The 12,972-nt window shown below is 33.8% G+C and overlaps 1 protein-coding gene across 4 annotated transcripts in view; it reads left to right on the forward strand.

Annotated features, from left to right (window-relative positions):
* Regnase-1 (zinc finger CCCH-type containing protein regnase 1) overlaps positions 1-12,972 on the forward strand; it is a 28,982-nt gene that overhangs the window by 10,053 nt on the left and 5,957 nt on the right. For all 4 annotated transcript variants that reach the window (XR_014179243.1, XM_081986504.1, XM_081986514.1 and 1 more), the window contains exons 2-8: positions 8,045-8,268; positions 9,816-10,001; positions 10,461-10,593; positions 10,649-10,884; positions 10,936-11,089; positions 11,149-11,323; positions 11,406-11,866. Coding sequence is in view for 3 of the 4 variants with exons in the window: in XM_081986504.1 (XP_081842630.1) it covers positions 8,045-8,268; positions 9,816-10,001; positions 10,461-10,593; positions 10,649-10,884; positions 10,936-11,089; positions 11,149-11,323; positions 11,406-11,866 (1,569 nt within the window). In the remaining variant the exon portion in view is untranslated. The remainder of the gene's footprint in view (positions 1-8,044; positions 8,269-9,815; positions 10,002-10,460; positions 10,594-10,648; positions 10,885-10,935; positions 11,090-11,148; positions 11,324-11,405; positions 11,867-12,972) is intronic.

The raw sequence follows: 12,972 nt of genomic DNA on the forward strand, positions 1-12,972 counted from the left end.
GAACCGTGAAATCAGACGCTACTACTATTGATCAACGGAATTCCTTTTTTCTTTCTGCAAGATAAGATCATTTGGCCTTGTTACATTAAAATACTATACACAAGACATCAACCATTTTGTCAATTAATTCTTAAGCTCCTGATCATGGACATGTCTATTATTATCTATCTAGCATTGCCACTTTTCCTTCTTCACAACGTGGCAGTATCATATTTGAGAAATATTACATCACATCCACTTCGACATACAACTGTCAATTACAAAGTTTGTTCCATCTTCGTCTATCCCATTGATTGGTAATGGTTGTGTCTTCTGATCATTGATTTCGTATGCATAGTTTTGTTTTTACTTTTCATACCTGTACTATACTAATTTACGTGTATTTTTTAATGAAAATATAGGAGGGTCATTCGGAAACTTTATCGATCAATTATGGAGAAACTTCAAACAGAATTCTGAAAATTTGGCAACATACTAATCAGTCATTTAACATTTTTAAGAAAGTGACAATCGCTTGTGTTTGCTTATTTGAAATAAAACACCCAGTATATTATTGGACTTTACTTTTTAGACACATTTCATGCATAATCTGCTTTTTAGAGATATTTATGTGCAGGCAAACGTCTAAAATTATTATACAGTGTTGTCAAAAATTTATACTAAACATCATTTTTAAAAAGTGCAAAAAGTCTAGTTTTTTAATGGAACATTCCTATTTTAATACTTCTGTGTCATTTTCCAATGCAAAATTTTTTAATTTTGAAATACACATTACATTATGCAAGTTGTATTTTCTAGTATTAACGTCAAAGTGTAGACTGTTTTTGCTTTTAATTAACACTGGATCTGTTATTAAACGCACTTATTAATTTCAATTTATTATATTCAAAAAAGGCAATTTTCCAGAAATTTAGCTGCTTAATGTTAATTTTGCCATGTAATTGGTATCGACTGGCAATTATTAATTATGTTGCAGTGGTGGTTTTTAAAAATTCAAGCAATTACTCCGAACAATGAAAACCAAGAAAGAAAGTTGTCTACTTTTGATTTACATTAATTTAGTCAAATAAATTAAGTTCAACTTTAAACACAAAAAACACTTTATAAAAGGACTCTTAATATGTGTTTGCAAACTGAGTTTGTGTACCGATTCTGTAATAGCTGATCTTAAAAATGTTTTACACTTTTATAAGATTTTTCCTTTTATTTTACACACCAAAAGTTGAGAAGAGTTAAGTGAGAGAAACCCTCACACTCTTAAAGACAAATTTATGCAGAAATTTCTATGTCACCTACGATGAAATCTCAATGATTCTGTTTTTTGACCCTTCTTGGAGAACACTTCCTAAGACGACTCTAAAAGTGGAAAAATCGAATATGTTGTCCATAAGAATAACCTTTGTAAGACTACATACGTCGTATTCTCTTTCTTTCTTATTTTCACCGATTTCTAATAGCTTCCTGTACATTATTTGGCACCTTGTTTTCCATCATATTTAATAATCGTTTACCTGTGCGCATAATACCTTGAACTTCAATTAAAGTCGATAACTTACATAATTTTCCAGTAACCGTGTGTCATATAATCAAAGTCGGTTCAAACTATTTTGCCCAATTAACCAAACACGGATGTTGATCGTGAATAATGATGACGTTCAATTTTAAGCTTCAAATCGTTATTTTCTAGTATAGACTCGACCAAAAGTAATTATCACCCTGGACACAAAAAAACAAACTTATTTGCGACTATAGCGAATTAAGCTGATGATAAAAACCAATAAAACTCATGGTATTTATTTTTATTATTAATGTACAATTTGTCCTAGTTTGCCAGGTTTTTTTTCTCAAAAAATAACCGGATTAAAGAATATGAAAATTTTAGGTACTATTTTAAAAAAAATAAAAAGTCTAATCTTGGAAATGGAAATTTTGCAAGAGACCGAAAATAAGGGGATCTAATACTGGGTGGGGTGTGAGAGAAGATTTTTTTGAACACCTTGAACCAACTATTGAACTTTTGCGATTGGCACAAGCTGAAAGAGCAGTTCAAGACGAACATTTTGAGCTTTTTACAGTCGCTGAAACTTTTTTGTATAGTTGACAGGATTTTTATGGGACACTCTATGTTTTAATTGATTGAATTCTCCGAAGAAAATTTTGTTATGCACAAAACATGCTGAACGAAAACGTCATAAGATTTAGATATTTTTGATTATTCTCATCGTAAAAGCAGTAAACTTGAGCAAAACTTGTTTTACATGAAAACTGTTCGAATTTTCCGGAGAATTTTAGCAATAATCAGCAAAAATAGAAGTGTCCTCTAAGAAAACGAAAATTTTCTGTCTACTACAGAATGAAGCCATAATTTTAAACTTTTCTATACAAAATGTGAAAAAAAACGGTTATCAAGATATTGTAAGGTTTGGATACCTGTACAGGGTGTTCCAATAAGCCTTACATGCGGCTGTTTCTCGGAAAGTATACATAGTAGCGCTTTGGGAAAAAAATCTGTCTAGTAAATATAGCCACGAGAAAATGTTGGAAATAATTTTCAGCTTTCTAAATCCACCGTTAGAAGGCGTTTGGATATAAAAAATGTCCAAAAACTCTGAAAATTTGAATGGAATGGTATAGCAGAAATATGATGAATATCTTAATGTTCTCAACGAACAATTTTGCTACTTAACTTTTTTTCTATCTCTTCATAAAAAATGCCCACCACTTTTTATGAGATAGGACAAACATAATAAGAGACAAAAATAAGACAAACATTTTGAGCTTTTGACAGTCGCTGAAACCTCAACAAGGGTTGATATATGGAATTTTAAAAATAATGATGCAATTCTCAAAACAAATGCCATGTTTAACGTTTTTCTGCAGCAGGGGACACAACATTTGTATTTTTTTTTTGGAACGCCCTATATTTTAGTTTATATTAAATTTTTCGAAAAAAATTCTGTCGCCATACAATTCAGATATTTTGGATTGGATTTTGGATTCTTTCTTCGTGAAAGCAATTAATTTGAGGCACAACACTGTTTAAAATTTTCCGGAAAATTTATTAATCATCTAAAATAGAGGTTTCTTTAGAAAATTCAAATTTCCTGTCAACTGTAGGATGAAGATTGGATTTCAAGATTTTTTAAGGTTTCAATACCTTTGTTACACACTGTACTGATACCTGTACAAATAAAACTTCATGTTTTGATAAAGAATCCATGCATTCCTTCAATTATTGCTCAATGTGTTAATCTCTATTTCTGCTTATGTTGACGATGTTCAGTGTATGTAGTTAAATAAATTACGCTCTTCGCTTTGAAGGATTAAAGATTCTTTATTTATGCGGGGGTGGGTTTTTTTTATTAATAAAATTTACTACTGCTTTTGAAGTGAAGGTTTCAAGATTAATTACTGCTTTTAGCTTCTAGGATGTTAAGTAAGCAGTTTTAATAAAAAAAATATTGGCAGAAATTTTAAGCAGCAATTTAGTAGGCGACTGCGGAATGTGTATGTTTTTACACAGCATTTCAATCTTCACTAATTTAATTTTTTTTATTCTTGTACACAGTCTTGCTTATACAAACTGACTTGTCATGTTATTGTTATATTTGATTTTGAAAGGACAATCTTGTTCACTTGGTTTCTTCAGTCAAGTTGACACTGTCAAAATTGTCGTTTTGTTGCCGAAAAATGATTTAACAGCCATCTCGAGGTTTTGTTTTATAAATAATTTGCGATATTTGATTGTAATTAACTTAAAAACATACAGGTAATAACGAAACATTTAAACAATAATAATTATTGTCTTGTTATGGTATTAAAGTAATTGACATTGATGGGCGTCTAAGCCGGTTTAGATCATTATTTCAGTTTTGTTTCTTATCAGTGTGCCATTGTATTGTATTATAAGCACTTTATTGTAAGCCAATAATTTGTTTTACCTAATCTTTTAATCATGTTTTCTTTTTACTAAGAATACACTAAAAACCCGCCAAAATGTCCAGCTTTTATGACCTCTATCGGAGTTACTTCTTTCGGAATTTAACTTGATTTTTTTTAGGTCATTTAAATCTATAATGATCATTTCCACACACCCCTCAATCTCTTGGCTTTATCAATTCAGGGCTGTACCTCAAGTATTTTAAAATTAATTAATTTTTCATGTTGGTTTTCACAGTGATCTTGAATTAATGTCAATTATCAGAATTTTAGCCAAATAAGGCTTACTTTTTTAAACTTTTAGAGTTAACTAACTAACTAACTGGACTTTATCAAAGTTACGAGTATTAATCATAATTTTGATTTCGAAGTTCTGTACGATACAAAAATCGTTACAGATTACAGTCTTGCTGAGAACAGATCAATGTCAATTTTTCCACATACTGCTTTATTCCTATAGTATATGTATGGTATAAAAATCTGTACTGCGTAACTAGTATTTCAAATGAAATTAATTCTATAATTTGTTTAGTCACTAACCAGGATCTTGAGCAATTGCGGTCTTGGTTTTTAACCTAAATCTTACATTTCATTTTAAAATTTGTTTTTGCAGTGGCTGGTTTGCAGTCACTAACCATGATGACAAGAAATGAAAAATTTAAGTTTTAGAACTGGTCACAACACAACAAATGCAAGGCCATAAATCATAATGTTGGTTTTAGTGACGTTTGCTCTGGTTTCTATAGGAAAATTGGTAGTTTGGCAACTCTGAACTAAATATAATAACGCCAGTATTTTGATTGTTCAGCCCCTTTATTTACTTTATTTTACCCTTAAAAGAGGTATTGTTTTTTTTTTGCCGTATTCACCGTTTGGCCGCTAGAGAGCGCTAAATCCGCGGATAATTTTTGACAGTTTTCCTGCGGTATCTCTCAAACTGATATTTTGTTAAATTTAAGTTACATTGTGTAGAGCCTTTTAAATACTAAAAACACATTTTTTCGAAAACCTTCTCAGATTTCGGTTTATTGTCAAAATACGTTTTCGGAAAATTTATTCTCTAATTTTGAAATCGAGAAAAATTTGAGTTTATTGACTTTAGTGCAAATTGACAAACCTCTAAATTATCAAAAAATGATCGGTACATTCTTAGTAACAACAGTAATTAACTTTAAGTGTTATAAACCTTTTTGGATTAACAGCAAAAACATTTTCCACTACTTGTAGTGTATAGAAAATCCGTCTTTTTAAATGAATTTCGACTAATTTAAATTACCAATAAATGTAACGTTACCAAGCCATTAATTATCTTGTTAAATGCAATCAACGAGAACGAGAAAGTAGGCATGTTTATTAATTAACAGCTTCGCGAAAAGTAAATCTGACTCCCGGAACTGCAAGTTGCACAATTGTACGGATTTAAAACGACAGCATAAGAAACGATAAAAACGGAAAAGTCTGGAGATGCCCTAAAAGCATTTTCTCCTTCTTGATTGCCGTAAAGAGCACTTTTTCGCACTTATTCGAGTGCGGAAGGGAGTACTTTTCCGCACCGAATGCGGTATTTAAAACTGAGCTGTAATGAGAGGTTCTCAAGCCCACTCTCGAACATACCGCAACTCAAACCCACAGTAAAATTCGTTACCTTATTCAGATCCGGTATCATTGACTTCGATAATATTATTCCGCTATTTGTTGTGCAAACAAAAATATTAATTATCGTCGATCAGCATCATTTTCCGAATCATCGATTCACGCGATAATCAGATAGTTATTCCGTCCGATGAATTTGAATCGTCTTATTTATTGTTTTAGAGGTTCGTTATTTTTGATTTCTGACGTTAGCAAGCTGGAACAAACTAATAAGTTACACAATCGTCTTTAAGCAATATAATTTTGTTTTTTTAGGTAAAACATAGGTTTTTGTTTATTATTCTATTGTCCAGCGCCTTATTAGTCAACTTGTAGGAAAAATTTGGTGAATCTCAATATCTTTGAGGCTTAATAGTATTAATTTGAAAATCTTTAGAGACCGTCATAAATTCGATTTGTAAAAATCCCATGTACCAAGAATCTCTGCTGAAAGTGAATACCATAACAATTGCTACTGAATATGAGTATACAGGGTGTCAATTGTAAAAGATTTCAATGCGAATATTTTTGTAAGTAGGGAAAAATTAGAAAAACGCTATTTGGTGCAAATGTTATAATTGGCTCATCCCACATATTTGATTAGGGTGCAAAAAAATATTATCTACGTATTTTATTATTTTTCAAAATACTAAAGTCTTTTCAAAAGTCTAACATAACAAGAATTAAATTAAAAAGATTCAAATTTCATAGTAACATTTTAAACACGCGCTAGATATGACGTAGATGGTTTTCAACCAATTAGGTGCGAGGAGCCACTTCTTCTTCATCAGCTTTTTCTAGTCCCGCTTTTGGGTTGCCAGTTTGTTAACTTTTACCGATTCAAAGTAATCTTGACAAATTTTTTTATTTCTATAAACATCTCAGTTCTTACAGTTTTTAAGTTTCTATCAACCACTAGACTAAACCAATTATGTCAAATTGACATCAAATTACTTTTTGTCCAGTGAAATCAAAAAGTTGTCGTGTCGTGCTATGTAACGTGTTATTTGGCAACATTGCACTGTGCGGACTTCACTCGTGACTTGACTTTGATGTTATAAATCAGCTGATCGGAAGATGCTGTCATAGCCAATTAAATTGCTGAAAGCCGTCTACGTCATATTCGCGGCAAAACAGTCGATTTGAATTTATTTACGCGTTTTCAAAGTCCTGTAAATTACTAAAAAAACCTTCTATTTTGTAAATAAACTACAAATTCCAACAATTGCATTGAAATGCAATTTTACGTTATGTGGGAAGGATTTAGTTTTAATTTAATACAGGGTTGTACATATACAATTAAAATTTAAAAAAAAAAATGTTTTTTTATGAAATGCTACTTTAATTTAAAAAAATGCAGTCCGTTTTGGGCTAACAAAAAGTCAATGGGTGTTAGATTTGGTGATCTTGCCGGTCATTCCATTGGACCTCTTCTCCCAATGCACTGATCTAGAAGCGTATCATTTAAAGATTGCCTCACACGAAAAACTTGCTGGCGTGACGCTCCATCATGGTGAAAATATGTTGAATCTTCGTTTAAGTGAATTAGAAGTCCATTTTCTCTCAGTGAAGTTGTATGAATACCGAAAAGAAGGAACAAAACGTCGTCTCCACAATATCTGTTGATATTCTTTCCTGAGTGTTATTCCTTTCGTTTAGGTAGGGCAACATGTACACATTTTTAGCAGGGGATTTCCTAAGCCAGCTATACAAAGTGTTATTGTTCTTGGAATTGCTAATTTGCAATCAATCCAACTCTTCTTTTACTAATAAAAAAACCGACCGCCCTGTAATTTAGTATTAATTGCTTACATACATACATTTAAACTCCACACCACAAAATTAATGTTAATATATAATTTTTTAAACATAACGTAACACGCCTTAAGATATGTCAGTAGTTTTCTGCGTATGCAAAAGCTTCTGGCTAGGATTTTCCTATCATTAGACTTTTGAAGTAGCTCTTGAGAAGCGTCATTGAGTATCGTTTTTGGAATTCTTAGTGATACCGTCGGAAATCCCCTTCATTGTTCTTTTTCGGTTAGTTTTGAATTTTGGAGACATTTTTCGCCGAACTTAATATGTGGGATTCTCCCACCACATACATAATAATTGCACAATAATTAATTGGAGTTACGTTACTAATCACAGAAACAATTGCGCCGATGGTTACGTCGTCCCGCAAATTGTTTAACTGTAGTTAATTAAACAACCGGATTTATTAAGATTGATCTACACTGAATCAATTACACGGTTTTATCAAGATTCATTCACTCACAACAAAGTTTTCTTTTGTACGAAGATAATTATATTGACGTCAACACAAGCGTTAGTACTTTTTAATCGGTTAAGTACCACGAATGTTATAGTCGTTGTTATTCAAACGTTGCATTGATAACGACGGTTTTATTAGTAAACAAACAGTCCAAGCCGGAACAGATGCCGCATACTAATGTGGGATTCTTGTTTTCAGAAATATGTAGACGATATTTGCCTAGAAGGTTGCAATCTTGCCAAAACCGCAGCTACCGGCGAAGATTCCAGCTACGATTCCGACTACGAAGCCTATGAGGGGGCGCAAGGCCAGTTGTCCGGGAGTCATCAGGATGTTTCCAGGACAACTAGTGATACTTTAGCTGCGGAGTTTGCCGAATATGTACAGGGAGCGCAAGAGTCCAATGCTGGGTATAATGCAAGGTAAAGAAAAAATATAGTACTTATAGACTGATGCAATGCTCAATTTGACCATAAAATAATTGAACCCACTTGGTTAGCCACCAGGTAATCAAACACCATCAATATGCTGCACATGCATATATTGATAAAGTTGAAGAAAATTTGAAGTTACCAGGCCTTCTTCTTCTTCAGCAGCACTATACACATAAGTCCCTCCAAGCTCTTTTCATCTGTCTCTTCTGCTCTTTGGTGTCAGTTTGTGCCTGCAGTCTCTGTGATGTCGTTCAACCATCATTTGGGAGGTCATCCTACGCTTCTTTTTAGTAATCTAAGCATAAGCCTTTCTATTACTCGTTGTATGTTGTATGGTTCTAAGTTTATTTGGTAATCTGATCCGTCCGTGAAAATCCGTCCTACCCGGTAGGTCAAAGGTACTAAAGACTTATTGGAGAAAAATTTTAAACAAAAAATTTTTGAACCTGAACTTACTAAAATCATTTAATTTGGATGGCAGTGAAGAGAAGCTTTCGGGATCTGACTGTATTGCAGAATCGTTAGGACTCTTTGGATGACAAGACTGACAAATGAACAAATTCTAAGATCTGTCAACAAGCATTATAAAATATTTGAATTGATTAATTAGAGAAAAACATGGTTAATTCAGATGACAAGAAACAAAAAAGCAATGGAAAACATCGCAAACATCCATTAGTGGATATGCATTAGAAGAAGAATGAATTCTTGAAGTTACATTAACTAACTCTATGTTAGAATACAAACATTATGTTACTACTTATTTAACAATCAATTAATTACTATTTTGATTCTATGCAATTATTGTAAAAGTTCGTTTTGTGTTGTCGTTAAATTGTTATTAGGGCGATAAAAAAAAAAACAAAAGACAACAGGTCAATATCCGATCGATTATTAGTAATCGTTAAGAGGAAAATATTATGAAATTATTTATATCCTGCTATTTTGACGCCATTCAATTGCTTTTGAAAATAAATAGATTAATAACTAGGTGACATCATAAAATTTTATTCATTGCTATTTTTAATTAATTACATTAGTTACCTATGTAACGGTTGAAAATGGATTAACCTACTGGTAATCTCGTCACTAGAAGCCAATAACCATTTGGTAGAATTATTCTATTGTAAAATCTGTTGCAAAAAGGGAACAAAACGCATGTAGCAGATTTACTTTAGCATTTTTCAGTATACTGAAAGTCTCACTTTCTCAAATTGATAAATTGAAGAACAAGATCTACTAAACTAAAATTTAGCCAAAGTTTTAAACAACTTACATTTTTGTATCCCAAGTTGTAAAAATGTTTCAAATAATTGTTTATATTTGAGTGAATAGCTGTGTTAATAACATACAAGTACAAAACAAGTTTAAACCAAGTTTTGAGGATTTTAATTAGATGTTAATAAAATAAAGTTTTTAGGGGAATCAGAAGAGATTAAGTTTATAAAACTGATATAGGTATTTATGAAATTCCGTCTTTGTGGTCTTATTCAATAACGCAAACTATAAAGTAATATCGATTCGCTTTATTTCAGGGTAGAATTCGCTTTAAAGTTGGGCTACACGGAGAAACACGTGCAAGCGGCCCTGCAAAAACTCGGTCCCTCCCCCACCCAGAACGAGCTCCTGGCCGAACTGATAAAACTGGGGGCTCAGAAGGGCGGATCATGTGATAGCAGTCCCACTGAAAGCTTGGCTAGTGATTTAGGACTTTTAGACAGGTAAATTGACTAGCTATTTGAGATATTTTTAGATGGAAGTAGTAAAAAAATTAAGTTTCATTTGACAAAGCTGTAAATGAAATATTAAAAATTTACGAAAACTGCAAATGTCATACGGTCTCTATATTAGCAATAGTGAAAAGATAAGATAGAGGTCAAAATTACAAAAATCAATGAACTATTTAAAAATACTTATAACTAAATTAGAAATCTCAATTAAGCCATTTTCACTTTAACAGTGCAAAACTCAGATATTTTGACAGTTGCAGGGTGTTTTAAAATGGCAATTGGTAACTTGACCTAAAAAAATGTGTAAGACAGTTATAAAAAAATTGATGAAAGCTAAAATATACAAAATCATGTTGGAACTAAAGTTTGGCTAGTTAGATTGAATTTGATTCTAAAATAATTTCAAATATGAACTGCAAAATAATTGTTTTGTTTTTATCTTCTTCGTAGGTTTGATCTTCTAGACACCGGCCATACAGCATTAAGACACATTGTCATAGATGGTAGCAATGTTGCTATGAGTCACGGCAACAAGGAAGTGTTTTCCTGTCGAGGTATTAAGATATGCGTTGACTGGTTTAAGGTTAGTTATTTCTGATATAGTTTTTTGCTTGATTTGACATTGGAGATGTTTAAAGGCTCGTGGTCACAAAAATATAACAGTATTCGTTCCGAAATGGCGGAAAGAAGCCTCGCGTCCTGATAATCCTGTGAGAGATCAGGATATCCTAGCTGAACTAGAAAGAGATCGACTGCTTGTGTTTACTCCATCTAGGCTGGTGGGTGGGAAAAGAATGGTTTGCTACGATGATAGGTATATACTGAAACTGGCCGCTCAGACTGATGGGATTGTTGTTAGCAATGATAACTACAGGTTTGCAGCTAATCCAGGATTAGTGGTCAAAACTAATGAAATCATTTATAGAGACCTCTGTCAGGAGAATGCGGAGTTTAGGAAAGTGGTCGAAGAAAGGATTTTAATGTATTCTTTTGTCAACGACCACTTTATGCCTCCAGATGATCCTTTGGGTAGGACAGGGCCTACGCTAGACAATTTTCTAAGAGGTCAACCTAGAAAAGTAAGTTGTACTTATTTTTTGTTACTAATGGATGTCACTTTGGGGCTGTTTTATTTTAGGGCGAAGTTACTGGCACTCCACCACCTCCACCATGCCCCTACGGGAAGAAATGCACTTACGGGAATAAGTGCAAGTATCATCACCCCGAACGGGGACCTCTACCTCATAAAAGTGTGACTGAACGATTATCTGAACATGCTCAGAGACATTTACAAGCTAGAGAAAGCAAAGAGGGTAAGTGTAAAGGCGACATCTGTTTCTAAAATTTGTACGTATGAATATGATAAGAATAGAGAGTATATTTGTTTTAAAACAGGAGGAGACATTCGAAAAAATCCTGTCGGTCGTACCCGATCGAACATCCCGCCACCTAAAGAACCTCAACACGCGGTAGTATCAAAATCACGAAGCGTAGACAACGTAGGCGTTCTGACTCAGTCCGGCCAATATCAATCACTCGCCGACCCTTTCACGTTTCAAACCGCCCAGGACAAGAACGCAGCTGCCAATTTCGCGTATCAGGCACCTTCCACCGAAAACCTACACCGCAAACTAGCCAGACAATTAACGTTGAACCCGGTTGGTGATCCGCGATTAGCGAACAGGCGATTCCCCCCTTTGAGTCCTAGTCCCGTGGGTCCTACGGGAGGGTTTTTGGGTGCGTCAGGATGGGACGTGCATCAAGGCGTAACACGTATCGCAAGTGCTCCAGATTCGTACCGGAGCGCACAAAGTCAAGCAGGCGGATGGAATGGAATGCAAACACTTCAACCAGGGGTAAGTGCTTTTATGATTGTTTTATGATGTAGTGAAAAAAACCACAGGAAAGTGTTTTTTTAACAACTTTTCAATTATTTTTTTGATGTTGATTCTAGTGTTTAAAATTAATTTTAAATTAAACACTAGTACAACTCTCTACAGGGTGTCCGGTAAGTGGCGGACTTATATGGCATAATATCGGGAGTTTATCATATAAAATCAATTCCTAAAGTATGTTTGTCTATTAGAAAAATAAACTAGGATTATTTTGACATTTCCTAGGCGCTCTAGAAATTATACTATATACTTACTGGAAGAGTTGTAATTATTTAGGCGTGGTAAACGACAAAAACACAGAACTAGAGCTGTTCCAAAGCGCTAATGAATTTCACCCAAAAAGAGTCCTCACTTAATTCATCCCTGTGAAGTCAAACATATTTGCGAAACATGTCTTTTCTTGAACAAAACCAGACATTTTCAAAATCTTTTGTAATGAAAAAATGGGTGGTAATAATCAACAATTTCTTCTTGAAATAGGCTTTCAGCCTGTTTTTCCAGCTTTAAGGAGTTCCTTGCGACGTCGGCAACCAGCTCTCCACCTCTTTGGTGGTCTGCCTGGAGGTCTCACGCAATTTTAGCATTTCTATTGTCTTCCATTCTGTTGATTCCACTCTCGCCGTCTCTGCCTCGTCAATCTTACAATGTCCTGTATGTTGCAGATTCGTCTTATTTCTTGGTTGGGTATTCTGTCGCATAGCGTGTGTCCTGTGATATTTCGGAGCGTTCTCATCTCTGCCGTTCGAGTTATGCTCTTGGTTCTGCTGGTGTCTGCGGCATATGTGATTATTGGCCTTACGCATGATTTATATATTCTGGTCTTTGCTTCTATTTTTAGGAACTAGTTTTTTCTATGTCTCTCAAACATCCAGTTATTCTAGAAGCCTTATCTATTTAATTCTTTACCTTAGATCTCCTGTCTGGATGGGCGGTTATTTCTACCCCTAACTATCTGAAGGACACACCTGTTCAACTATTTCGTCGTTAACAGCTAGTTTGCATCTTCTAGGTTCTTTTGCTACAACTACACCACTTACAAAGGTAGTTTAGAAAATATCACGTGGATT

This window comes from Ips typographus, linkage group LG1, assembly GCF_016097725.1.
Source record: "Ips typographus isolate SLU linkage group LG1, UJ_Ityp_2.0, whole genome shotgun sequence".
Taxonomy (NCBI): Eukaryota; Metazoa; Arthropoda; class Insecta; order Coleoptera; family Curculionidae; genus Ips; species Ips typographus.